Raw genomic sequence first — 27,319 nt, forward strand, 5'->3', positions numbered from 1 at the left:
CAGCAACTTATGCCCTTAAGTGGTGATTTTTAAAAACTATTTATTTGCAGGCTTCCGCACCAGCCCCCTTGAATCTTCCCATTCTTCTTAAGCTCGGCGGATCCACATTTGTGGGGTCATGCAGCAGGAATACACGATGTTCTTTGCCAGGTCCAGCCTACTGAGATTAGAACCCCCCTTTCCACATAAACAAGCGGTGCTCTAAGTGGTTAAAAGTATGAAAAGTATGACCTACAGACTTTTGCACATTCCTCTCATTTTCTTGCCGTTCTGTGTTTTCACTGGCCTGCTTCCAAACATAGCACCTGTACGTTAACTTAACAATATACTGTGGTCATAAAACATGCTCCTCTTTTGTTTGACTTGGACCTTGAGCTGCGCACATTTGAAAACACATCTGTAGCCTGATCTTCGCAGCAAGCAACCCAATCCTAAATCAAATAAGGAGAAAATATCGGACATTACAATGCATTCTAAACAGCCCGCGAAAGGTACGGCGCGAACTCGTGTCAAAGCGGAAAACAAGAAGAGAAGGACTTGGTGGAGCAACTGGGATTTGGTGAAGTTCCACCTTGAACCCATTTGCTCTTCCAGCGAAATAATGGCCAAAGTGTTTCTACTGGAAACAATGGAAATTCCTCCACACTGTTGCTGTTGGACGCTACAGGAATTCCTGCTATGTAAAGTGAAAGGTTTGAGCTCACAGACCTGCGTGTCTTTGTTTCTGGCCCAAGATGCCTCAGCTGGTCCCCCCTACGTGTCCCCCGAAGGACGAAGGCCGTGGGCTGTGCGGGCCTCGTATTTGCGGGACAGAGTCCTTGCGATTTGAACAATCTTTGGACGCATTGAAATCAGTTTATAATTTCCATCCGAACGACTTTATGAGACATTGTGGTGGGATAGATGGGATGCTGCCACATGTGAGCAGGTGAATGAATGCTTCTTATGTGTTTTACTGTGGCACATCAGAGTACAAGCTAACGATGTTGGTCAGATGTGCAGAAGACGTGCGTAAAGAGAACTGCAGAAAAGAAAGAAAATCTGCCCTGTACTGTAATTCAAGAAAATCGAAACACATAAAGCCTACACGAAGAGACAGGTACAGAAATGAATTGAGACGTTTAACAGAAATAACGGATAATTTGTTAGTCCGAGTAAGCAACAAGATCTTAAAGTTCCTTCAAGCATGGATAAAGATTACACTGCTCTTTTCAGACGTTTACAAAGGACACTGTTTGAAGGAGAAAACATTTGTGGCTATTTTTGTTTAACTTTATATTTTGTAGTTGTTCAAAACGATGAGAGCTAGTAGTAGTGGTTGGAGCTGTCGCCTTTGGACCCACAGGTTTGAATCCCACCTCCATCTGCAGTACCCCTTGAACAAGGTACTTATCTTAAATTGCTCCAGTAAAATTATACATCTGTATAAATATGTAAATAATTCAAAGTTGCTTTGGAGAAAAACGTCAGATAAATGTAGACGCCTCCTTGTTTCCATTCGGGCACATTTAGCCGGTGCACCGTCTCATTCCATCGATAGTATGAGATGGACCTTTACACTGATTAAAGAGAAAGTAATGGCGGAACACAGTATCGGAAGGACCCTTGTTCCCAGCCGGACGCTTGTAGTTGGTGCACGGTCTCGTTCTGTCAAATGGACTTTCACCTTCAGTTGAGCCGAAAATTAACTTCGGTGTAATTTTTGGTGAATTGGTAGAGGGGAGAAGGGTATCTGATGTAAGTGGATTTACAGCTGAAGTGACAACAAGTATGTTTACTTTGGAGCTCGTGCGTGAGCCGCGGCGCAGGCTAAGCTAAACCGGCTCCTCGCTCCGTCCGTCGATTTAAATTGTTTTAACAGGACACTTAGTTAGTAGCACATCGATTGCGGACTTATTAATTCACCGACACACGAGGGAGAATCGAAAAATAGCAAGATCTGTGGCGCAGGGTTCGCTAGTTGAGTAATTAGGTACTACTACTACTACTACTACTACTACTAGTCTAGTGACTAGTGAAGGTAGTTGGCGTTTTCACGGGTTCGCACCCGTAGCTACTGGTACCCGTACACGTACCCGTACACGTACCCGTACGGCACCTTTGACTTTTCTTGAAATTACTGAAGCAATACAGACACAGGTAAAGGCACTTTGCACCGCTACACATTTGTTATCCGTAAACTACATCAACACTACACCAAAATTTTTCAAAGTTATTAGTTATGTAAATTTTTGCATTGATTATAATTACATAATTTGACTTATTACAAAAATACCACTAGTTCTTCTAGAGTGTCACTTTGAGTTTGGTACTTTACAGCCGTTGGGAGATTTTAGAAAGTACCAGAACATTCTAGAAAGCACGAATCCTAAAATGTACTGGAATATTCGGTGGTTTGGTTGGAATCCAGTGCCAAAATTTGCTAATTTCAAGAAGGTGGAATATTTTTGTAAAAACTGACATATCGTACAAACTAACTTAAACAAAACCGAATGGAAAATGCAAAAAAAACTGAGAAAATTTCTGGTCCGTTGTGCTGTATGTGTCCACACAGGACTCACCTACTGTCCTTGAGTCAGAACATTAAAGGTTCACATTTTTGGGCTTCACGCTAAATTAAGAATTCACAAAATATTTACCATGTTAGGTGATTTTAATGTATTTTCCTTCAGTGATTTAGCAAAGTGTGGGAATATGGACTGAATCTGTGTGCAGTAGGACTGTATTTCCCAAAGCAACTAATGGGTGAGAGATGTACATTACAGTACAGCTCTGTATTGTAAAATATATATATATTTATACCTGTAATTCCCCCCCCCCCCACATACACACCCCGTATTCCCTTGTTTTTGGAAAGGGAGTGATGTGTATACGAGATTTACTTTTTTCCTTCATTTGACATTACGGGTGTCACTTTGAGTTATGCTCTTTCACTTAGTGGGTGGAAATCATACCTGCTAGTTCAGTAGAGTTTTTCCTCCAAAACACCTTTATATAACTGCAAAAGAGCGGAACGTTTAAAAAATGTAAAAATGCATCCCTATGCCGATCTGATTGTTTTGCATTGCCGTGTGGTCACAGGATAAGAAACAAATCTGTGCATTGAAAATTCAAGTATTGTCCTCTTTTATTTCATGTTTTATTTAAAATCACTTTGTGCAGGTTTTAATTTTTTTGTCTTATCTCTGCTGCCCAAATCAGGTTTTATTTTAGTGTTCATCGTACTGAACTTAGTCATAACTTGACAGTATATGTGAATGAGTTCAAGATCAGGATATTTTAGGACAAGTGGATGTTACGCAACAATGTAAGTCCACCAGGACCTGAAGTATTACTTAGTTATACCTGTGTTAAATGTTTTTACATCCTGTCCTCTGGTCAGTTGTTCTGTAGGTTGCGTGAGCACCACTGATGAGTGATATTTGCAGCTGGGCTGTGTGTGTTTGTCAAGTACCCTTCTGAGATGTGTTTTCACAGCCCGTCATGCAGGAACAGCCAAACTGTTTGTGATTTTATGCAGCATTTTTGAGGTCTTTCTCTCTGTAACCCATGAAGGAGAGGACAAAGAAAATGAGAAGCTGCCAGATGCCATGCCTCGGAACTGAAATAAGGAATAAATTAAATTAGTTAAAATTGCCCCACCTCCCACCGTCCGGTGTAGCAGTGGGCGGGGCTTTGCGGGACAGCATCTTAGTGACGGCCTGTCTGGGATCCGAACCCTTTCAATAAAGGAGAAACTTTGCGACACAAAAAGGTTTTATTATGACTGCAGTCTGGCAGAGGATGTGTGGGGAATATTTCCACTTTTATTGCCCCCCACCGCCCGCCCGCCGTCCTCCCCCGCTGAAGATTAAAACCCATGTCCACCTCCTCGTGAGGCCTGCTCTCCCTCAGCTCCATTCTTGAGAGGTGCGTTACACAACAGCAGTTGCCTCTTTGCTTCTGGGAGCCGTCTCGAAGGGGGCGAGCGAGCGAGTGAGCGAGAGGCCCGCTCTCGGACCGCAGCGCGTTTCCGCCGTGTCACTATTCATTCCCGCAGGCCGAGGGAGTGGAGCTAAGTCCCGCAGCCCCCCCGTGCAAATGGAAAAAGGCGTCTCCCACTGTGAAACGCATTCTTGCGGCTTGCAATAATATACCCAGCAGGTCTGAGGCATTGTGAGAGTGTATTAAAGCTTTTCTTCCTTTTTTTGTCACCGGTGGCATTTCTGAAGTTGACATCCTCTCCGAAAGGAATTCTGCGGGGGCTGACCTTTAAAACACTTTTTTTTTTCCCCCTGAGGTGCACATGTGGAGGGTTAATACCCATTGTCTTGTTTCTGTGCCTCGGCCTCGCCTTCACCGAGCGCCAGAGTCCAGTGTAGCGGCTCTGAGCAAAAGCGTTCCGTTAAAAATGGTTCAAAATTAGACACACGTGGAGAATTGCTGCTCTTAAGCTAATTGCGGTCCAGGATTCCGGTCCTGAGATATGTAAACGAGACGGACCTGAGCGCTGATGCTGAGACCAGAGGCGCTTCCCCGACCCTGTGAGCTTCTTGCTGCCTTTTGCCTGTTGCTGGAACACAGCTCAGCCCCTTTGGAGAGCCCTAATCCGCTGGGTTTCCTGACATGTAATTCTTTAACGGGTCCCGTCGCCTTGCGGTTTGGACTCTCTGCCGGGACTTTAATGGATCTCGTATTGTTGGATCCCCTGCCTAGTTGTGCAGCATATTTTAAAAATTGCCCCCAATTAGACCTCCGGTTTGGAGGGCGGTGTTCGGGCGGCAGCAGAGGCCTGGCCTTCTGGGCTGCTGAGGCTCTGAGCCTGAGCCCACTTTGGCTTCCCGACGGCTTCTGGAAAAGCGAGGATGTGGGCGGAGCCGAGCGGGTCGGCGGATCGACGTGCTCTGAGCTCGGACGCTGACGCTACCCCGTGGTGTGTTGCCCAGTTCCAGGGATGGGGTCTCCTGGTGGTGAGAGCAGGGGCCACTGCTGCGAGGAGCACCTGTACTGCTGCGGCGCTGCCACCGAAGTGCTCAAGTTCGGGGTGCGAGACCTGCGCTGCTCTAGGAGCCGGCACAGCGCCCCCTGCCTGCTCTTCCTCGTCATTCCAGGTACTTTCCTCTGCCTTTTCATTACAGCTGACATGTTTGATTCGGCTGAATTCCCAGGAAAGTCCTTATGTCTGTACGCCTGTCTGGAGTGACCCGTCTTGTTTTTTTTTGTTTTGCTCTTTTTTCTAAAAAAGCTCTACATTTTTATTAGGAATCAGTTGTCATGTTGTGCTGTAGTTCACTGTCACATGACAGTGGGGGGTCTGCTCATGCAATTGGCCACTTATTTCAAAGTATTGTGATTTCAAAAAATTTTTGACATGATTACTTACATGCAGTGATTTTTTTTTTTTTTTTTTTTTTTAATTTGGATTTCAGTCATTCACAATTTCAATTAATCAACTATTCAAATGAAAAATGACTTGTGATCGTGATGCCATGGAAGATGATGGAGTGCTTACCAAAGTATGAAAGCATGACGTGGCTTACCGGAAAAACTGAACTTTTCATCTAACTGTCCTGCTGTTGCTCACACAAGACTCAGGGATGCGTGAGCTGTGTGTTTCCAACTTCTGTGGTGGGTAGGCTGAACTTCTCTGGAGTTCTCTTTGGATTAATCCAGCGGTAAAATCAAGTGTAGACAGCAGCGCTTCCCCTGGCCACCCTCAGCTGAACTCCGTTCTCTTCACTGGGGGGCATCTGTACCAATGCCGCTTAACTGGAAACATGGTTTTACCCCTGGTGCTGTGGTCCAGCACCTGTTTCCCAGAGCTTCAGTGCAACAATTAGCATTTCAAGTTGATGGCGGGACAGCAGGTGGCTTGGCGGTTGGTAGGTGCCACCTTGCGCTTGAAGGACTCAGCTTTCAATCCCTTCCTGCTGTAGTACCCTAGATCAAGGTACTTACTTTAAATGAATACAGTAAAGATTACCAGGCCGTGTAGCTCAACACCGAAAATCACTGTGGAGAAAAGTGTTAAATGAATGAATGTTGTTAAAAAAAAAAAAAAATCCAGCAGCTTTTCTCTTCTTACCCTCTTTGTGGGAGCTGCTCCATAAGGTCGTGTCCTGTTATGTCCCTTGTTTTGTATCACGTCAGCATTGTGTTCTGTCTAAAGTTAAAATTCAGCCAGTTCACAGTAAATTGTCCCCGGAGCTCTTGGAGAATCGTACCTTCGCCGTGATCTGCTAGGATGTAGAGCTGTAACCTTGTGGGCCTTGTGCTTTTTCTTTTTTTTAATCGCCGCATCGGTTTGTGTTTTTCGTTGCTATGCACCGTAAACAAACAAATTCCCTCCTTACCACAGAAGGCCAGAGCGACCCACAAATCATCCCGACATCCCCAGGTGGACCAAACACTGTGCCGAATGTCCTGTATGTGTAAATAAAGTGCTGTAAAAGTAAATAGGAAAAAAGCTGAGTGTTCCACCTTGATTTGCTGGCTCTCACTTACATAATGAGGGGAAAAAAAAGTTGTGGAAAAAGACTGCGAATTGATGTTTTTTTTTTTTTTTCCCCCATCTGCCAGTTGGTTATTGCATGTTTGACGTGTAAAGAAAAAAGATGACCTTATGGAAAAGTTTGCTGACCTTTAGCAGATGTTACGGTTGGAAATATATTGGATCACGGGGGCCTTTCATATTGCGGGCCAGGAAAACGAGTGGAAAAATGAGAATCTCTCGCGGGATCAGGGGCACATCTTTGTTACAAGTTTAAATGGTTTACGCTGCGAATCTTCACCCTTAATTGTCTCCTTCAATGCTGGAGTCTTAGGTAATTAAATGCTGATTACGAAAACACATTTGCTTTCCCCGTTGACATTTAAATGCTGGATTTAATAGGTTGAAAGGCCCAGGAAGGCCTTTTGCTGCAATTATCACATCTTTTTGTTTTGCTCTTGACGTTGATTTATGTATTTTCTTGGCATCTGCAAGTGAAGTAATGAATTGTTCCTGGCTTCCTCGAGCCTCGGGTTAGAGATCACGTTTTAAATCAGGACTCAGGCGTTTGGTCTACTTTTGGCCGCGAGTTTGTTCACTGAGTTTGAGTGCAGGCACTGTAGCCCCCCTTCTGTGCATCCCAGACACACACCACTAGAATGAAGGAGCTGAATTAGTGCCACGGTCAGGACGTATGCGTTCCTCAGGTTTCATGTTCAGGTTTCCAAGCGTTAGTGGAATGACAGCACCGAACAGGGGAGAAATCACAATACGGTTCGGCAGGTGGCGTGGGCTTTAAGGAGCTCATCTTGGGTCGACATCCCCGAAGGGGACCCACCGCCGTGACCTTCGGCACGGCAATTAAATCTGAATGGGTTCACTGCAATATCCGGCTGCGAAAGCTGCGCACCGGGGGTGTGCGGTCCTGTGCCAGCGAGACCGCCGTGTCTGCAGGATTTGAGCTCCAGCCGAGCGCTTAAGCACTTAACCGAGCTAATTATTTCCGCGATCGAGCTAATGTGGCCTTCACCGTGGGCACAGAGGCTGCTGGCGCTTTGTCGGGAACTTTCACTTCCCACTGAAACATCTTCCTCGCATACATTGTGGTGTGGAGCCTCTTAGTTCAAATCACCCTGAGAGCTTTCTGGATCCACTTCACGAATTAGGGTAAAATGCACACCCTGGGGGACCGTTGTGGCAGTCGCTGCCTTTGAGTCAAATCTGCGGTGAATCTTTTATTCTCCTTCATGTGTTGCCTGATATATATTGCGCTGCATGGATCTGACAGGTCTTGACACCTGAGACAGAGAACCGGGAAAGGGGAAGAAGTGGAGAGGGGTCGGTAGCCCAGCAGAGGGGGCGAGAGACACCACCGTGACGGATGCAAATGGAGATAAATCTACTTTATGTTCCCAAAGGGACCTGTTGAGTGTGTCCCAGTTTTCACCATGTTTGTGTAGCGTAATTATGTTACCGTACGTCTCAGCTTCCGTAAACAAGATCAGCGGCAGCGATGCGGGAAGCACATCCCTCTCTGCCGTGTCGTCGTTGTCTTCCAGCTCACGTTTTTTCTCACGTATCAAAGCTAAATAATAGATTCCTAAGGACCACAGAGAGGCACTTGTAGGGGTTCTTCTAAAAAAAAAAAAAAAAAAAAAAAGGATCAGCTATAAATTTAGCTTGTGGGAAATTCAGAGGGAGAGACAGGTTCGTTCATTATAACAATTAAACACAAACGGCCTCCTGTAAGTTATATTTCTAAACCATGTATTTGAATAATGAATGAAAGGAGAACTTAAGCTACCTTTCCAGTCCTTAATTACCCCCCCATGTCTGTTTCCTTCGTAGCGCCGAGTAGGAGTGGATGCAGGAATGGAAAGCTCTCAGCATCGCACCACATCTACCTCGTAATGGAACAAATGATGGCAATTACACTCATAAAACTACCGCCCATTTCCAGCACTCTGAGGGTGCTTACATCATGGCGTGGTCGCGGTGAGGAAGAAAGAAGGGCTGGGTTAAAAATAGGACAAAAAGTGGGGTGGCTTTTTTCTCATTAATTGGAGCACCACCTGCCTGGTCCTGTGTGTTCGGGGAAATGAGAATAGTGCCTGATGATCGGGATGAAATGAGTTGCTTGAACAGCTGCGGATGACTGCAAAAATTGTTCGTCTTATAAATGTACAGAAAGGTTTTTTCTTTCAAAGAATGCCAGCGATGATTATTCTGAGTGTTTTCCGACAGTTGGCGGTCTCATGATGTTATTGTCATAGCAGAGCAAAAACGTGACTCGGAGAACATTGAGCCGATGACTGTTCCGTCCCAAAATTGATGTGTTTTTTGACCTCTAGTCTTTGAAAACGTCAAGGCAGAGTCTGCACTTGCTTTTACGTTTCTTTTTTCCACTCACTACGTCACAGAAACAAAAGTGCTTTAAAGACGTACTTTAAAACAGGCCGGACAGAGCGTGATCATCCTCGCCCTTTCGGAGGTCGCCCTGAATCATGCCTGCTGGTCGTCTCTCTGAAGGTCACTGAGCTTGGACTCAATGGACCCTTTATCTGTGACGGAGGTCTGTTATTGCAGACCATCTGGCCGCGTGTGCAGTGAGCCGTCGGACCTGCGTAAGGCCGTGGATCCATTGCCGCTGCGGTCCTCCATGTATCTGCCCTTTAATTATGTCTCTGGATGTACTGGCACATGTAGTGCTAAAAATAGGCTGTGCTGCTGGAACATCTACAGAGGCACTGGCCATATTTTTGAAGGTTAATTGCGGTGAAGTGTGGTGAATTTAGAGTACTGTGTCACTGTTACAGTCACGGGTTGAATGTCGCTTCCACCACCACTGCTGTTAATAATTATTTATTGATGTCTATGAGTTGGCCAAATGGGAGACAGGAGATTGTAATGTTATGACTAGAACTACATTTTTTCTGCAGCAGTTCAGCTTAAGGACCTCTCTGAAGGGTTAAATGGCAGTTTTTTTTGTTTTTTTTTTTTTTTTTTTTGTACAGTAGGGACTCGAACTTGCAACCTTATGGTAACAGGTCCAGTTTCTTGAGCGCTGCACAACAAGAAAGTGGTAAGTTCACTGTGCTTTGGCCCGTGTGGCTTGTAAGAGTTTAAACAATGCAATGTTTGGTTAGGGCAATGGTTTGCAATGGTTTATGACAATTTATACAGGTAAAGCTGCGGTTTAGTGGAGTTTAAACAGGACCAGGTTCGGTTTAGTAGTTTTAACACGGCAGGAATTGCTTTAGCAGAGTGGAAACGGGGCCACGTTTGAGTTAGCAGAGTTCTACAGGGACGAGGATTGGTATAGAAGCATTTATTGAGACAGGCTGGGGTTTGGAACAGTTTCGATGGGGCAGGTTGATGTTCAGGACAGGACAGGACAGGGCAAGCTTTACAGGGCTTTTGGCCATGCTCAGAGTTGACTCTCTTCTGTTTGTGGCCCCTGCTGACATCATTTCTTACTCAGGGCGACAGGGCGCCTTTCCCGGTCACCCACACGTTTTTGTGGTTCTTTGTCATTCCGTACATTTGACATTTTCCTCCGTCACGTCACCCAAAGTGAGGACAGCTTGATGTTAACGTGACACTCGCATCCACTGTGCTGTGTGACATACACTTACGTCAGCTAACTCTGTAGACAACAAAAGAAATAAAGTTTTCCTGTTCCCTTATTCAGTTTGTGATTTAAGAAACACAATTTTTACGCTGATTAACCATTTAAAGCAAACTTTAAAAAATGGAAAAGACTATATATCTCAGCAGCATCAGATAAAAAATAGCTGCTTATTAAACCTAATATTAAAACCATAAAAATGCTAAATCAGTAAGGGGATCTGAGACAGCTGTTTCTGATTTTCAACAACCTGCTGTTTAGGCTTCACTTTGCCGTCCAACTGGTTCAGTCTGCCCAGCTGTGCACAATAGCCTTAAGTACCACATTGTTTCATAACTCCTGACTGTCTAGAAAGAGACCCCCCCCCCCCCCCCCTTGCAAAATATATCCATATTTTTCTTCTGGACCGGAGGGAGATGTCATTTTATTAATCAGTTGTGCTGTCCCAAGATTTATGTCTTTAATAACAACTGGAAATAATGCTGACTTTTTCAAACTTCTTCCTTTTTTCCTTTTTTTTTGTACTGTAAACACTAACGCCTCTCGGTGGATTGTTTTTTTTTTTTTTGAAAAAACTTACAGCGATGGAACACCGCACTCCAATCTGTGTGGGATCTACCTGTTGCTTCATTTATGCCATAATAAACCTGTTATACATAGTGGTTGAAGTACGTACTGCGTTAACCATCTCGGCTACACCAAACAAATGAAAAAAGCCACTCCTTAAAAAAAATCACATTCGGACGCTAGCCATTCGTCACTGGGGACTGAGATAATGAGAAATGTGTTCCAAAAACCCCGGATTTCGACTAAGAGTGGTAAAGTGTAGTCCATCAGGCTGATGTGGACTTTTGGAGTGGAATGTGGAAATGTGGTGTGGTCTGTCACGTTTTGTGTGCCCTTTTTGGGATCCTTCCACTCCTGTTGCCTTAAGTCTGATGTAGGTTCTTCCCCTGAACTGATACAGAAAAATTACCCTGCTGTGTAAATGTTATGTAAATGGAGCCTGGAAAGCCTGCGGTAAACTCTTGAGCCTTGTCTCTGGGTTTAAGCAGAACAACTGCAATGCCAGATTGTTTGACCCCAGAAGTTCAGGATCAGTACATTTTACATTAAAGTATTTGTTTTTCATAGTCCTTTTGGATACAGTGCATTGAAGTAAGTGGTGTACCCCTTCAACATACTGCTCTCTGTCTGTTGTGAGTGTCAGTTGAACTTGGCAGTAATGATTCCCTGCTGGAGCAGCAAAGTGAAACGTAAATTCATTTCATACTGTTTTTGGGAAATGCTTAAAACTTCACTTTTACCCATGGATTATGTTTCTTCACATGCTGCAGGTTATTATTATCACCAGTCTTTTTTTTTTTTTTTTTTTTTTTTTTTTTTTGACTGCTCAGCCCACCAGAAGTTTCTCAGGAACCTCTGCCCAGACCAGTAGTGTTGTGTGGTGGTGTTTACCATATTTGACTGTCGTGTTGGTCCCGAGTTTAGCTCAAATTAAAATTCCAGGAAGTTTAATTCAAATCAATCCGCTGTACTCGCTCTGCCAAACCTGATGCTGCTAACAGTTGTTTCACATTTCAGGAAGGTAATACAAACCAGAAACTGCTAATAGCTTTGGCTCTGTAATCTTTGATTAGCAGGTGGACGAAAGTTTAGATTAAATCTGGTTATTGGCCCCAGCTATTGTTTTATTTTTTTGGCATAGTTGAGATGCCAGGTGTAATGACTTCAAAATGTGACCTGGAGGCAGATTGGACTGTGGTTCATCTGTGCCTTTTAAAAGTTTCTTGTCCATGGAGGTGAAGAAGGAAATGAGTGAAGGATAATGGAGGTGTAAAGGTGGATAAAAGGTGGAGGGTGCAGGGGTGTGTGGTGGGGGTACTCACATTGCATGAGAAAGCTCAGTGTTCCTGCATTTGATTAGTTTTAAGCTCATTAACATTGCTTTGTTGTTCCTTTTTTCCTCTCAAGAGCAGTAGAGGAGACCGCCAGCAATATGTCCAAGCGATCTAATCGAATCAAGAGTGCCTTTGTGTTCCGTCTGAAAGCCATTGTGTTGGGGGAAAAAAAAAGTTAGGGTGCCCTGCGGTATCACGCCCTGCTTTGCCTCTTTCAATTCGAGGCTGGCCTCAAACATGGCATGCGTCCTCCTTAAAGCCTTTTTAATTAATCGCTCGGTAATTACTTAGCAATGGACTGAACCAGGTTGAAACCACACAGCCATTATGCATCCTGCCACCGTCCCACGAAGAATTGCTTGCTTTGGGACTAATAAATAGTGCAGCAGCAGAGCTGTGGCTGGGGAGGTGTGGAGCAGCACCGACAGCGCTGGTCCTGCCCCTTTTGTCGGCACGGTTGCCAGAGTCAATAAAGCGTTCTCAGTTGTTCCCCCTCTGAGATTGGCAGCCCTCTTTGCTAGTCTGCCTTTCAAACGAGCAAGTTTTTGATTACTCCACTTACGGTGCTCAGCGCAGAACGCCGGGCGCTGCTGGCCCCTGTCTGGTTCTTAATTCAGAATGGCTTGCGACTTCCCTGGGATCCTCGATGATTCTTTTCCACTTTCCCCACCTTCTCCTTGTTGAGACAAATTCTTAGAAAGCACATGGGGGAAATTTCAGTGGATGTTTTGTTTTTGTGCAGAATGGTACCGGAGATGGGGTACACATAGCAGAAGGTCCGGGCCTGTGTCAATATACCTGCATGCTGTTCGGGCTCGGCGGGGCGCCTCTTCTTTGTTCTGCATCATCCCGATGGTGCACGCTCCGACCCGTGTCTGTTGACCCATGTGGAAGTAGTACAGAGTGCAGAAGTCTTCTGGAGGAGATCCTCCCTGCTGTGCAAGCAGCCACAAGCCCTCAGCAACCCTGTTCGATTCTATATCACCAGCTTATGACCCCGTGGACACCCCACTGACCGGCCAGCAGCTGGATTAAATCAAAAACCTTCACCTGCAGCTCAACAGTGTAACACAAACCTGGTGCAAGTGGCATTTTATAATGTTGTACAGTTGTCTTTGTAACAAATATGTGCCACATGTGTGAGTTGTAATTAATCTGACAGCTTGTCGATGTAAAATTGCTTGCTGGAATTACTCGTCGAATTGCTCCTGAAATGACTGGGAGCTGCTGTGCAAAGTAAGCAGGCTGTCCCAGTTTGTGTGCGTTGCCCACTGCTTTGGGAAGTTAATGCTGACAGATGCACTGTGGCACCTGAGTGTTCAATTTGATCTTCTTTCAATCGCTGTTTAAAAAAAAGAAAGCACAAAGCAATGCAGGTTCTTTTTTTTTTTTTTTTAAAACACGGTAGTTTTGCATTTGTTGGTTCAGAATGCTTCACCATTCAGACGGACAGACAGACGGGAAGTTGATGTGCGCAGCCACGTCTTCTGCCTGGGGCAACCTGGCCGCCCTGTGGTGGCCCGCGTTCACTTCCTGGATGCTGACCCCCTGCCCCCTCAGCTGCAGGTATGGCAGCTGCCTGTCGTGTCCAATCAGGCTCAGCTATGAGGCGTGCCTTCCAGGTGCTTCCACTTCGCACCCGTGTTCCCGGGCAGCACTGACCTTTAATGACGTCACTCAGTCTTCCGTTTCACCTCTGACGGGACAAGTTCTGCTTTTACCTCAGAGGAGACTGAGTCAGGGCCTGTCTGTCCACCGACTGAGCCATACTTTGCCCATTTGCGTCTTCCTTAGGACAGCAACGACTCTTGAGAAGCCGACTGGAATCCACGCATTTGAGAAATCATTTTATTTAGCGGAAAGCAAGTAGTTGAGGTCTTCAGTTTACTGTGTCACAGGACCGTTTATTGATATAACGCACAGATTTTGTAGCTTCTTTACAGCTGAAACAGGTGAGAATTGACTTAATATGGAAAACCTAGCAAACCCTGTGGGTCCCCTAGAGCTTAGTTGAGCACCACTCGTTTGTGTTCCTTTTCCAGGTGCTTTTCTCACGAACCGCCATGTCTCGTTCCTAAGTGCAGCGACACTCCGACAGGCGGTCAGCTTTTCAGTCATGTTTTGCAGCCTACTTTTTTTTCGTTCGTTTTTCATTCTGTTCTCGTTACACCTGCTTTGAGGGAACTTTGCTGTGATGTGCAGCAGAGCAGGGAGCGTTCAGGTGGCTTTGCGATCTCACGTCTCCTCCGGGTGGCCATACCAGGGTCCCGCCACATGTGCGCGCTCCCGTTGGTGGTCTCTCAGGGAGTCATCCCTGCATGCTTAGCTGACAGTGATGGGTGGCTTTTGTCGGGGAAATGGCTCTGTCTTTATCTTGGAAAAACACACATTAGGAGGTGTGGGCCCCCTTACCCGTCTACAATCAAAGATCTGTCTGCGCTCTGGCCTGCAGAGGCTCTACTGAGGAAGCCCAGGCAACCTGTGCGATAAGCGATGTGTGAGTGTGAGCTCCCCCCACATCACATCACCGTTTGGACCCCTTTGTCTAAGCACTGACACCTCCAGCAGGAGCCCCTGGACGGGAGAGCAGTGAGAGAAGGTTAGGTGGGGAGGGACACCATTGGACTAGTCGTTCTAGCTAGAGCTCGGTACTTAGAGAACGGTTAAGGAATAGACATGTGGAGGTTTCCTCCTCTGCACACTTTTATTGTGTTTCTGTCGCATTTTCACTGAGCTGCAGGGGGCACCGCATAATGTACTGGTTACAGCTGTTGCCTTGCACTTGAACCCGGGTTCAAATCCCATTCCTGAGGTAGTTCACTTAACAAAGCTGCACGAACTGATACAGTAAACATGATCCATCCGTATAAATGCATAAATCACTGTAAGTGACTTGGTAGAAACCTCACATTGCAAGTCGTCTTGGAGAAAAGTGTCAGAAAAAAAGAATAAATAATAGTAAATAAATTTGTTCAAGTTAACTGGTGATGCTAAATTGCTTTCAGTGTGTGCAACTGGCTGCCTTTTTTGAAAACCGCAACAGTAATAATAATAATAATAATAATAATAATAATAATTCTGAAAACCAGTTTGAAGGAACGCATCACACACTGCCAGTGTAGAAATTGGCTGCTCCCTTTAGGGTGACTCATCTGTACAAGTGTTTGTTCTTCTTGCATGTAAGAAAACTTACAGAACAGTATTTTGTACACGGTAGAAAATGATGTAAAAGTAAGTGCAGGTTCACTCTGGTTTCTGTTTAGTCTTCACTCCGTACACTGCTCTGCACAAGTGGACAGCTGGCCCTGCCCTGTGGAGGGGAGTAAGACAGAAAGGTTTCCCTGCATGGAAGCGTTCTGCTGGCTGCTTTCTCTTCTGTCCAGTCTCAGGTCGATGAGGTCTTTAGGATGAGGTCATCCCACCAGGGCACCTGTCCGCGAGGGAGTTCCCATTGCGAGTCCCCCTGGAGCGCATCCCACGAAAGCTCTTGCCGCTCCCTTTTCATCCCAGTCTGGCCGCCGGCACACGGGCCATTAGGCTCACCTGTGTGTGGTGGACTGGGGAAAGACGTGCCGGCCGGTGGGCACCGTTACACAGAAAACGCAGGCGCCTGTTCAGAGTGGGCAGGTGGTGCATCGTTTATACTCACTCACATTTGTCACGCACTGTTCTTCAAAGTGACATGCAACTTCAGACAAGAGAAGGTGAATTGTGGACACCCAGCTTGTGTCTGTAACACCACCGTGTTGCTGGTTCACATCCCTCAAGTAGCTCCTATATAAATGACATTCAGATAGCAAATACATAGCTAATCATAGCAGATGGTGTTGGACTCATTGATGGCGCTGTCAGGACACCAACACACACACTGGAACCGCTTGTCCCGAGCAGGGTCGTGGTGAACCGGAGTCTAACCCAGCAACACAAGGAGCAAGACTGGAGGTGGAGGGGACACACCCTGGACGGGACACCAGTCCGTTGCAAGGCACCCCAAACAGGACTCGAACCCCAGACCCACCAGAGAGCAGGACCCAGCCAAACCCGCTGCGCCACTACGCCTCCCTGCTGTCAGGACGTCAGGACAGAAATGGCTTTCAAAGAGATGGGTTTGAGAACCATGTTGAAGGGGATTCAGCAACTCTGAGGGACAGAGAGAGTTCCATTCCATCACATCGAGTCCAAAACAGGACTGATGGGCTTTTGATTTTGGACCTCTTCTGAGTGGGACCACCAAGCAACCAGAGGATCAAATCGTAGAAACCATTTTTGTATTCTTTACTCAGGTGTTTACACTGAGTTGAATGGTAAACATGGGGTGTGTGAGTAGTGTACCTGTAAACAGAGGGCTGGGTGGTTGCGATTGGTTTTCTCGCCGAACGCTGCTGTAGTCGGTGTTGCGAAAACTTTTCCGTCCTGCAGTTTTCAGAGAAGTGACTGCGAACATTACTGACGACACGGGGGACGCTTGAGAAAAAAAGGAGTCATGACTGCGGGGGACGAAGAAACGATGCCACTTGCCCAACTTGTCCCTTATGGTAAAACGGTGCTGTGCAGACATGGTTGCACAACCACCTTTCATTTCTTGCATGTCAAGTATTTTGCAAGTGGCACTTGTGTCGCCTTGAACAACTCAGTGGTTTTGGAGGCGCGAGAGGTGAACAAAGAACAAATGGACACGGAGGAGTGAGGACAACGCCGCAGTCGCTGTGTGTCGCCGCCCTTCATTTGAGACTTGAATGCACCTTTCGGGACTCGAGGGGAGAGGTACAGCCCTAAAGTTACAGAGTGTTTCTGACTTGGTTTGTCCCTCTAATAAGCAGATTGTGTCATTCTGCGGTTAAAAAACACCTCAAATGAGGAAGGAATATTTATGACACTTTATGTACTCAGGCTATTACAAAATATTTCCTGGGCTGTGTTTATGCATTTGTTTCAGGGGCTTTGAGTGTGATATCATTCTTTTCAGGCCTTAGGTAATGCTCTCTGTGTGTGTGTGTGTGTGTGTGTGTGTGTGTGTGTGTGTGTGTGTGTGTGTGTGTGTGTGTGTGTGTGTCAGTGGTGCTCAGAACCTCAGGGTTTCTCCATAATTGCTCCCAAGTTCTTGCTACTGTGGGTCCTCATAGCACAGTACCAAGTGTAACCTTCTGTGGTCATTTACAGCATGAGATATTTAGATACTTACTTGTTTATACAGCAGGGTAATTTTACTGTACGAATTAGTCGTATGTACCTTCATCTGGGCGACTGCAATTAGGAGATGGGATTTGAACCTTAGTTGTTTGAGTGTCAATGTAGCCATTATTATTACTGTTATTATCATCACCACTATTACTATTAGCGGTAGCAGCAGTTCAAGGATCAAGGGTACCACAGCACACTCAGATTCAAACCCGGATCCTCTAAAAGTAGCTCTGACTACAATTGTTTGTTGATTAAATGGTGTTTTTCCCTGCACCCACTGGGAAAAGGCGGTTTTTCATTTTTTTTCCTTACTCTAGACCAGAAGAAGTATCATTTACAGTGAGTGTGTGTGTGTGTGTGTTGTGTGTGCGCCCAGTGATTAGCTGTGTTTACCCATGTATATGCATACTGTGTGTCTGGATATATCCATATGTGGTGCATAAATGTGTACGTGTGTGATGTGATCACATGCGTTTGTGTGTGTGCGCGTGTGTGTCAGCACGCAGCGTGGGGCCAGTCTCTCCCGAGCACGGCTCAGCAATCTGCACCTGCAGGGCTACGTCAGCGCGGCGGTGTTCCAGGCAGCCGTGAGGTCGGGGGTGGGGAGGACGGGGGAGGCCGCCCAGAAGCCGAGGACTGGGGCAGGCTGGGAGGAGGACAGGGCGCTCTGGAACCCGTGGGGAGGATCTCTGGATCTTTGGGCTTTCTCTTCTTCCGAGGGATCCGACCGCGGGGATTTGGGGGGGCTCCAGTGTGCAGGCAGCAGTACGAACACACGCGTACCCACCCCCCATCCTGTCCTCCTGTTGGGACCACGATGTTCTTGAACGTACGTGCGCTTCCTGGACTGAGCCCTCGACCCGTTGCTGTCTGCTGCAGGTCTCCATGGAAACGGACACATTTACCTTTTCCTTTATTTATCTGATGCTTTTCTCCAAAGTAACACTCATCTACTAGAGTGATTTACTGGTTTACCCCTTTATGCACCTAGATGGTTTTTACCGTGTCAGTTCGCAGTAAGTACCTCCATCAAGGGGACTGGAGGGGTGCAGCCGGTAGCGTAGTGATCGGAGCTGCTGCCTTTGGGATCGAATCCCACCTCCGGCTGTAGTATGTCTGTCTGTCTGTGTGTCAGTCAATGTATCCATCCATCCATCCATCGTCTATGATTGTATATCCATCCATCCCTCTATCTTCAGCCTGGATTTTTTGGCTCCATGAGAGCAGTACCATTTTTGGCAGCAGTAAATTGGGAACGTGTAGCGGGAGCCGCAGTCGTTCTGCCCTCCGCTCGCTGAGTTCCACATGTGAGAGCTGGGTCTGCGGGACCCGGAGCAGTGCCAGAACTCTGCTGCTTCCGCTCCTCTTTTGTGGTCCTTGAGGACATTTTCCTGTTAAGCAGCAGAAACACAAAAGCTCATCATTAAAATGCTTGTGACAATTCTGGGGAAATGAGATTGAATCCGCATGTTGTTGTTTTTTTGTATTTGGTTCTTTTTTTTGTTTGTGAGTTGGGAAAAGAAGCAGAGAACCCCTTCAGCACCCCATAAATCCACTGCATCTCTGTATGCATCGTCCGACACTGCTGCCGAGCCTTGTTTCTCCAACAGCTGGAGCGATGTGAGAGGATTTGTGCCGTTCTACGTTCATAGGAGGTTCCCCACTGAGAAAGGGTGTCTGGCTATTGTACCTTCGAGTAAACATAACTTCTGCTACAGAATGTCCCAGCAGGTGGCGCAGTGGTTAGTGCTGCCGCCTTGCGCTCAGGTTTGAATCCCACCTCCTGCTGTAGTGCCCTTCATCCAAGGTACTTACTAACCCTGAAGTGAAACAGTAAGAGTTACCCAGGTAAATAAGTGGAAGTGGCTCAACTTTGTCAATGACTTTGGACAACAATGTCAGATAAATGAATAAAGTGCAGGACTCCGGGCTTCACTTTCTGCTGGCTTGCAAAAGCTTTTCATGGGGATAGCATTGCACATGAGGACAAGGGTTCGAAGACGGGGCTGGGAAGCCCTGCCTTGTCGCGAAGTGATGGAGACGTGTTGCGCGCGATTCCCCCTTCTCCCTCTCCCCTGCCTGTAGAGGGTGTGGTTTCCCCACACTTGCTTCGTGAACCGGCAGCGATGCTCGGTATTTGATACTTTGACCTGCTGATCTCTTTAAAGAGTCTCAGAGTAAACAGTTTTCCTGGAGCTCAACGAAACAGGGCCATTAGGGCGCGATCGTTTGTCCGGGTCGGGATCGCGAGGCGTGTGCGGTGTGCGCATCGCTGCATCTCTTAAATAAACGTGTCCTGTTTGTCTTCGCAGGCACTTCTACACGCTGACACCACCCCACCCCCCACCCTGCTCTCCTCTTATTTCTTTTCATCACCCCCCCCCAGCACACACCACCTGAAGTGTTCCCCATTTCTGTTGTTTAAGCAGGTAAATAATTGTAAGTAGTTTGCTGCACAAACCTACATGGTACAAACATCGTAAGTTGTTATTGACAAAAGCTTGAGCTAAATTAATAAATAATACTAATAGTAATAATAACAGTAATAGCTGTTACAGGACTAGGGATTTCTCTTCATTGACATGTCTACGTTCATCATCATAGTGAAAATTGTTCAAAGCTTTGTGTGGTGCTGCACTCATGTGCCGCTCTCCCCCCTGCAGGCATAGTGTGTGTTGGGTGTGCACTCACTGCAGAGTGTGTTCTTTAAGGCAAGCAGGACATCAGTGTGCACATACTTCGCTCAGACAGTCGTCTTGCCCGACCGCAGTGGCGTGGCTTCTGTAGCTGTTTGGTGGAGAAACACTGATGTTATGTGTTGCGTGGAGTCGCGTTTTTTTTTTTTACACTTCCTCTGTGTGTATGTTCTGGTCACGATTCATATTTGCATTTGCGTTTATCTATCTCATGCTTTACCTGACAATGTTAAGTTACTTGCACTAATTTACCTGATTTATTTTATACAGCTGGGTAGTTTTTACTGTATCAGTCCAGTGTAAATAGCTTAACCAGGGGAACTACAGCAGGGTGTGGGATCTGAACCTCAGCACTTCTGAGTGGATGGTGACAGCTCCAAGCACTGCACCATCTGCTGCACTGTGGGGGAAAGGGTGTCCAGCAGGGGAGCTTCCAGTGGTCCTGTGCTCAGCATTGCTAACCATTGGAACATGACCGCAAGGCACCAGTGAACACAGTGACCCCACACCCAGCTTGCTCCGTGCTCATAAGGTGGGAAAACCACGGTTCTTTTGACAACCGAAGGGTCCTGGGCAGTTGACCCCACTGAAACGGTGTTGGTCTCTCCACCTGCCAGTGCCCTGCAACTCCACGCTGTGACCCCTTATGGTGCCCCGGTGGCTAACTGCCACTTTGATTTCACCGAGGAACTCGCACCTGAAGAAGACCTTGGAGAACTGCATTTTCGTGAAGTGAGCAAGGTGGAAGAGAGGGTCTTCGACACGGTGAAGGAGTCACAAGCTGCATGGCGAGGGAGCGAGGGAACATGGCCAGTTTCCCAGAGAGTTTCCCTCCTCCACTATCCAGTTACCCGAGGAGATACCTAGGAATTCCTCGTTGGTTTCCTGCAGGATGCCGCGCAGCAGAACATGGTTAGAGCGGGGCCGTGTTACGCAGAGCTGCAGTTGGACCGCAACCTTTGTTTTCTCTGCTTGCTCAGCGGCTGCTGTGTTTCTCATGATTCCCTCACCAAACGCTGCACTAAACTATGAACCTGGTGTGCGACAAGAGGGGAACGATCACATGGGACGGCTTTCCGAGGGGACGGCGCACCTGCGTCGGGCCCAAGAAACGTTCGCTGTGATAGCAAGAGCGCCGTTAAGGAAATAGAACTTGCACGGCATTCTGGGGCCAGGTAGGGCACGGGCTCATTTCCATCGAGAGCCTGCCGCTCCGCTTAAACAAACACCCACTTAATGAGGCAGTGCTTCGGTGGGCTTCCGAGGGTCTCTCATTACAGCACACCCGCCACCCCCCCCCGGCTCCTGGGCCTCGCCCCGAGACATCAGCTGCGCACTGGGGCCCTGGGCTTTATTGTGGTCCCGACTGGGAAGGTCTCTAATTGCGCTCCGCTCCTGAGCCTCCCTGCTGCAGCGAGGCCGCCCCCCCGCCAGCCCCCCCAGCACGCTCCCTGGAGCATCTGGGAGAGATTTGGGACTCGAGCGGATGAATAAAAACATACAAGTGTGTTTCATCAGAGGCTGGGAGGAGCTGAGAGGCGACGCCACTCTTGTCCGTCTGCACGGCGAGAAGCTAAGGGTTAGGGTTAGACCGCAAGGCGGGGGGTGTGATGGGCTGCGGAAGACGGGGGCTTTATTGTCGCTTTGCCACTGAGCGTGGCCTTCCTGCACAGGCTCACATGCACGCACACACACGCTATTCCGTTCGCTGACAGCCTGAAGCACGCGGGCAGATGAAAATGTCCAAGCAAGCTTGTATGCGTGGCCTGCGGGTGGCATAGCAGTTAGAGTTACTGCCTTGCACTCGGAGGACAGAGGTTCGAATCCCGCTCCCGCTGTGTTGCCCTTGATTAGGGTACTTAACCTGAACTGATGCAGTAAAAATGACCCAAGCGGCCTGCAGCCCAAGTGCTGATCTCACATTTCAAGTTATTAGTCCTTCCTCATGGTTCATAAATGCAGATTGATGGAAAAAGTACAAGTACCTTGACCTACTTCTCTGGACTCCAGAGGAACAGTGATGTGACATTACTGCTGCACCCTTAACATGGTACTTTAACATCAACTCTTTAACATCCACCGTGGAAACGCTGTCATGCTGCATATGGGCGTCTCTTTAACAAACACATAACGTCATACAAGTGGGTTCTCCATCGTTGGTGATTGTTTTTACTGGGACACCATGGGTGGGGTCTGCTTGTTGGACCTTGGCCCAACATCCAGAGCAACTTTTTTCTTTTTCTTACAACAAGCTGGAAAGTATGTGACGCACACATGATCATTGTGAACACGGCGGAGCGGAGACAATAGCGGGCCGGGGGTGCTGGGTGTTAGAGCCGACAACAAAAACATGGACTGAAGCCACGTTCGGCTCCTCTGGAACCCAGTGCTGACAGACACTTGCTGCTAATGGCCTCGATTTTCAGCGTTCCCCTCGTTCGGTTTCCGTGACACCATCGTGTCAACTTTTTAACAAGTGAACCGGCAGGCCTCAAAAACAATTAAAGGTGAGTCAGCAGGTGGCGCAGTGGTTAGAGCCGCTTTCTTGAATTTGAAGGACCCAGGTTTGAATCTTTGTCCCTGCTGTAGTGCCCTTGATCGAGGTACTTACCCTGAACTGTTAAAGTAAAAATTACCAGCATTATTCATGGGTTTATCAGTGTAGGTAGCTTAATATTCTAAAGCACTTTGGTGAAAAGCGTCAGATATTTAAAGAAGCGTAAAAGTGTTTTCATTGCTCAACAGCGTATTGTGATCTGCTCTTAATTTCTTTAATTTCAGCATTTCTTCTTCAGGGAATCTTTTCTCAATGTCCCTTTATTCGTGTCACCTTAAATGGCCACATATTGAATTTCCTGCAGGTACCTGCTCCGTGAAGAAAGACCCAAGTTCTCCTGCTCCCCCCAGGCCCCCGTCCATCGTAGGAAATGACCGCTTTCGTTTAAAGTGCAAAAGTCATAAATTCAGAGAACTCTTCTTTGTGGTGTTGATTTGCTTTGACCTTGAAAACTGCAAAAGCCAAAATGTGAAAAGTGCTCTGAGGTGTGTCCATAAACACTTTCCACATGGAAATTTTTTTTAGAAATATTGCCCTGAGGTGTTCACCGCATCAATTCCCTTTGGTGGCAGCAGTTGTTTTGAATATTAACATATCAAGATCGCTCTTGTTCCCTGAGCCAAAGCAAATGGGCAAAGAAAAAGGCAATTAAAATCAGTGTGAGGCTTGGCAGCGCTCCGATGTATTGGATCATTGTGTAAAACATGGTGCAGCACTGAGGGCAACAAGAGTCCCTGGGTTCCCTTGTGGTCGTGATCCTTAATGCCACTCGTTTTCAGAATCCAAACGAGGTTTGAAGCGTTAAATAAACTGTCAGGATGGAGCACCTGTGAGTACAGTGGGCAGTGTGGCCATACCTGTATGGTGACACCTGGACCGCGGAGGTAAAACAAAGTGATCTACATGTTGGGAAGTGCAGCAGAAGAGCTGGGTTTTATTTCTTTCTTTATTTTCACCCAGAAAAGCGTCAGAGCACCACTGGTTCCTCCTGGTCTGCGGGTGGCGGCAGCGACACCTTGCACCCGGTTCCCGGTCGTTGACGGTGGGCGTGAGGCAAGGCGAGCGTCCGTTCTCGAACCCCGCGCTGCCTCGTTCCCGGGGAAGCAGCCGAAGCCGCAAACAAACACGTTACACGATCCCTTCCTGCCTGCTTCCTGGGACAAGTGCCTCGGTTTATGACTTTATGTAAATGTTGCAGCTGACACATTGGCCTTTTGTCGCGTTTTTGAAAATGAGACGGTTTTCTCGACCTCCCCCCCACCTCACCCCACTCCCCCTCCACCTTAGATAATTAATTTATCTAGACAGTTGCATCCTTTCATGTGCCTCTCTTCCTAGCTGTGTCATCGCTCTGAAGGAATGAATATCTCCTCTGGTGGTTGGCGTGTTCTCCGGCCCCTTGTAATTTCCTTGGCGACAGCTCAAAGCAAACAGAGTCCCGCTTTGGGGAGCGCAGGATGACACGGGCGCTGGCTGCGGAGGAAGCGTGCAGCGGGGAGCTTGGGTTGCGGCTCACCCCTCCGCATGGCGGACTCGACCTCGTGACGTCACCCGCAGGGGGCAGGGGCTGTGCGGGACCGGGCCGACCCCGACTCCTATCTCGCCAGGCGCTGCTCTTCCAAGCAGATGCTTTGTTCCTCTCCGATGATCTCAGTGTTTCCAACCGTTTGCTCTGCTTCTTCCCATCTGTTCCCCTCAAACAGCTTCACAAACTCTGCCTGTGATCTTGTCCTTTTCTGTAAGCTGCTCTCCGACTCTCCTTGCCTCCGTTGCTTTCATTCATCGTGAGAACTGTTGGTAGCATAGTGCTTAGAGCTGCTTCCTTTGGATCCAGAGGTCGCATTGATCCTCACCTCCAGCTGTAGTACCCTTGAGCAAGATACTTATCCTGAGTTGCTCCAGTAAAATTACCCAGCTGTATAAATGGGTAAATAATTGTAAGTAGGTTAACATTGTAAATCGCTTTTGGAGAAAAGCATACCCAAAGATCCGCCCTCCTCTTGGTCGCTAACCCATCCAACTGCTCCCCACCCCTTGTGTCTTGACAGGGAACCCAGGCATGGTGGGTTTCTACAGGACCTTCATGGAGACCCTCTACCAGGCCTTTGAGGGCCGCTATCCTGTGTGGGCTGTGAGTCACGCCGGCCACTGCGTGCCCCCGGACACCATGGACATGCTAGAAGGTGAGCACTGCTCTGTGGTTTCACGTGTGCCTCCTCACTCCTGCTGTAGGAACCGTGGCTCGTAGTAATGGTAGTGGTGGTAGTAGTAGTAGTAATAATAATAATAATACTTAATTTTATATAGCATGATTGAAAACAGTTTCTCAAACTGCTTTTCAGCAGGAAAAAGATATTTAGGGTACAATAAGACAATAAGAACATAGTTAAAATAAAGGCATTTAAAATTACAACAAGAGTAAACCCAAATTTATACAAAGACATTATAACAGATTTTTTTTCCAAACTTTGTTTTATCCCATAAGAATTAAAATACTCGAATATTACAAACACAAAAACATGTCCAAACAATTCATCATTAAAACCTTTCTCATCATGAACATGACAGAGGTTGATCATTCATCTAAGCATAAACTCATCTTTCCAAATACAAAGAGTGAGAAAACATCAGTTTAAAAACAAGTATATGTATCTGCTGTAAGAAGAAAACTTGGGACTTTGAAACCCTTAACCTTTGAATGTGTTTTAAGGAAAACAATAAAAAATAGTAAAATAACACATTTCATCCATAAGAAAAGTACCCAAACGTTTATCTTAAACCTTTACAGTCTGACTTTAGTCCATCACAAAGACATTATAGTAGAGATTTTTTTAACTTCAGCTTTATTAAAATAAAGTTATTAATATAATACACAGTTAAAAACAATTGTCAATAAGTTTACAACTAAACAAATTAAAAACATTATAATAGAGATAATAGAAAAACACCAGGGTGTTCCCCCCTCAGCCTTACGCCCAGTGCTTCTGGGATAGGCTCCGGATCACCGCGGCCCTGCTCAGGACAAGTGGTTACTGAAAATTGATGGATCACGGTGGAGCAAGTAATGAAGGGGAGAAGAAAGGAAGCACACAAACGTGTCTTTGGAAAGTGTATCTCAACTTTTGGGTCTTCATTGTGGATTTAAAGCTGCCCAAAGTAGGAAAAAAGTGATGTTTTTGGGAGAGAATTTCACAGCTCGGGGTGTGACAGGAGAAAGGCCTGCATGCCATGAGCTGCTGCAGGTGAGCTTGTTGGACAGGAGAAGGACCGGAGTGAGATGAATGACGATCACAAGGAGGCGAATGGAGTGAAAGTACGCTTTGTGTCAGGGGTCATAGGTCAATTTAGAGACGTGTCGGTGATGAGTAAGTTTCTCACACCAAAAACTGAAACGTAAGAATGTCAGTAATATTTTATTAAACTCTTAGTACTTTTAATATTACGTACCATATTGAAGGACTTTGTCTAGTTTTTAATGAATGAAGTAAAGTTAGAGAGAAGGTGCAGCACTCGTGTGTTGAGGGCAGACATGACATCGATGCGATGAGGGGCCTTAGCACATGTGGCCCCACGGTCAGCTCGCTGTTACATAACCCAGGACACGGATTAGTCCGTGAGGAGCAGCGACAGAACACGCGAAGAGGAAAACCATACGCTGCCTCGAGGTCACCAGACGCCCGTCTCAGTATGACCTGCGACCTCACGCGAGGGCCTGTCCTTTTTTCCTTTGTGATGTAATGGCTAGCGCTTGGGCTGGCCGCACGGCCGGGCTGGTGTACCTGGGCCGCCACCGAACCGGTGCTCGGCAGCTTGCGTCAGTCCAGTATTTGAGCCCCTTGGCAGGAGAACGCAGATGGGCTTTGCGTGGGGAGGCAGCATGGTGGAGGCAGCAGGTAAAATGCAGCTCACGCCAACAGATCTGCAATTCATTTAAGTAGCTTCATCAGCGTTTAAAGGTTAGGCTCTGTTTTTTATCTCTTCCAGCCTGTTTCTGGCCCGGACTGGCAGTACGTTCATTTGCTGTGTTTGCTTTGAGCAGCGCCAGTTTAATTGGTTCTTGGTTCCCAATAAAGGTTTGATGTAACTTTGAAAAAATACTTTGCTCCTTTTTCAATGTGAAAAAAGTTGAGACCTCAAGTTCCTCCTTAATTACTGAAAACAAAACATAATGACTTCTCTTTATTTTCTTCAGTCAAGGGGTTGAGTGTTATTACCACAAAACATAAACCACTAATTGGTGCACAGAGCCTCATGTGGGAGAACGTGCGGATTTAGTCACGGCTTTGTGCCGGCTGCGTGTCGATGACATCACAGCTGTTCCCACCGCGTCAGTAGGTGGCAGCAGCTGATTGAAGAGCCCGCAGACCTGACGACTCGACTCGACTCGACTGGGCTCGGCCGTCAGACCTTACTGCCGAAAACAAGCGTGGCCCAAACGGGGAGCTGCACCGCTGCCTGTGCTCCTGTCTGTAAATATGGCCGTAAGACTTGAAGGTGCCAATCAGCATGGAAAAGGACTCTCTTTGGTTAGAGATGTTCTCTGTAGAAACGTGCTTTGTGCGTGAAGGAACACGCTCATTGGAGAGTGAACACTGAGCGTGCGGAGTCAAAGGCATGGGTTCCGACCATGGATTTGTGTATTCAGGAGACACGGTAGAGCTAAGAAACCTCCTTCTGCCCCTAGAGGACCAGTGTGTAAAAGCGCTGCCTATTCCGGCTTAAGGCACATAGCGTTTTTCGTAACGCTTGGTACGCGGGCAAGATAGTGCCACGGCTTCACCTGAAGTAAGCAAAATTACATGCAGGTGTCGGAGATCTCTCAAACATCCCTTCCTGGGAATTGTGTCATGGATATGACAGTTGGGTCTTTTGGAAGCCAGGGGCAAC

At 47.0% G+C, this 27,319-nt stretch overlaps 1 protein-coding gene across 3 annotated transcripts in view; it reads left to right on the plus strand.

Moving 5' to 3' along the window:
* Window positions 1–1,598: 1,598 nt before the first annotated feature.
* Window positions 1,599–27,319, plus strand: part of ldah (lipid droplet associated hydrolase) — a 60,676-nt gene continuing 34,955 nt past the window's right edge. The window contains exons 1-3 of one of the 3 annotated variants that reach the window (XM_018734170.2): window positions 1,599–1,737; window positions 4,926–5,090; window positions 24,481–24,615. In XM_018734170.2, coding sequence (XP_018589686.2) covers window positions 4,934–5,090; window positions 24,481–24,615 — 292 coding nt within the window. In that variant the 5' untranslated portion in view covers window positions 1,599–1,737; window positions 4,926–4,933. Of the gene's footprint in view, window positions 1,738–4,925; window positions 5,091–9,503; window positions 9,552–23,979; window positions 24,171–24,480; window positions 24,616–27,319 lie in introns of those variants that run through there. The other 2 variants (XM_018734187.2, XM_018734179.2) reach the window with 2 other exon arrangements.

The sequence above is a fragment of the Scleropages formosus genome, chromosome 15 (genome assembly GCF_900964775.1).
Source record: "Scleropages formosus chromosome 15, fSclFor1.1, whole genome shotgun sequence".
NCBI lineage: Eukaryota > Metazoa > Chordata > Actinopteri > Osteoglossiformes > Osteoglossidae > Scleropages > Scleropages formosus.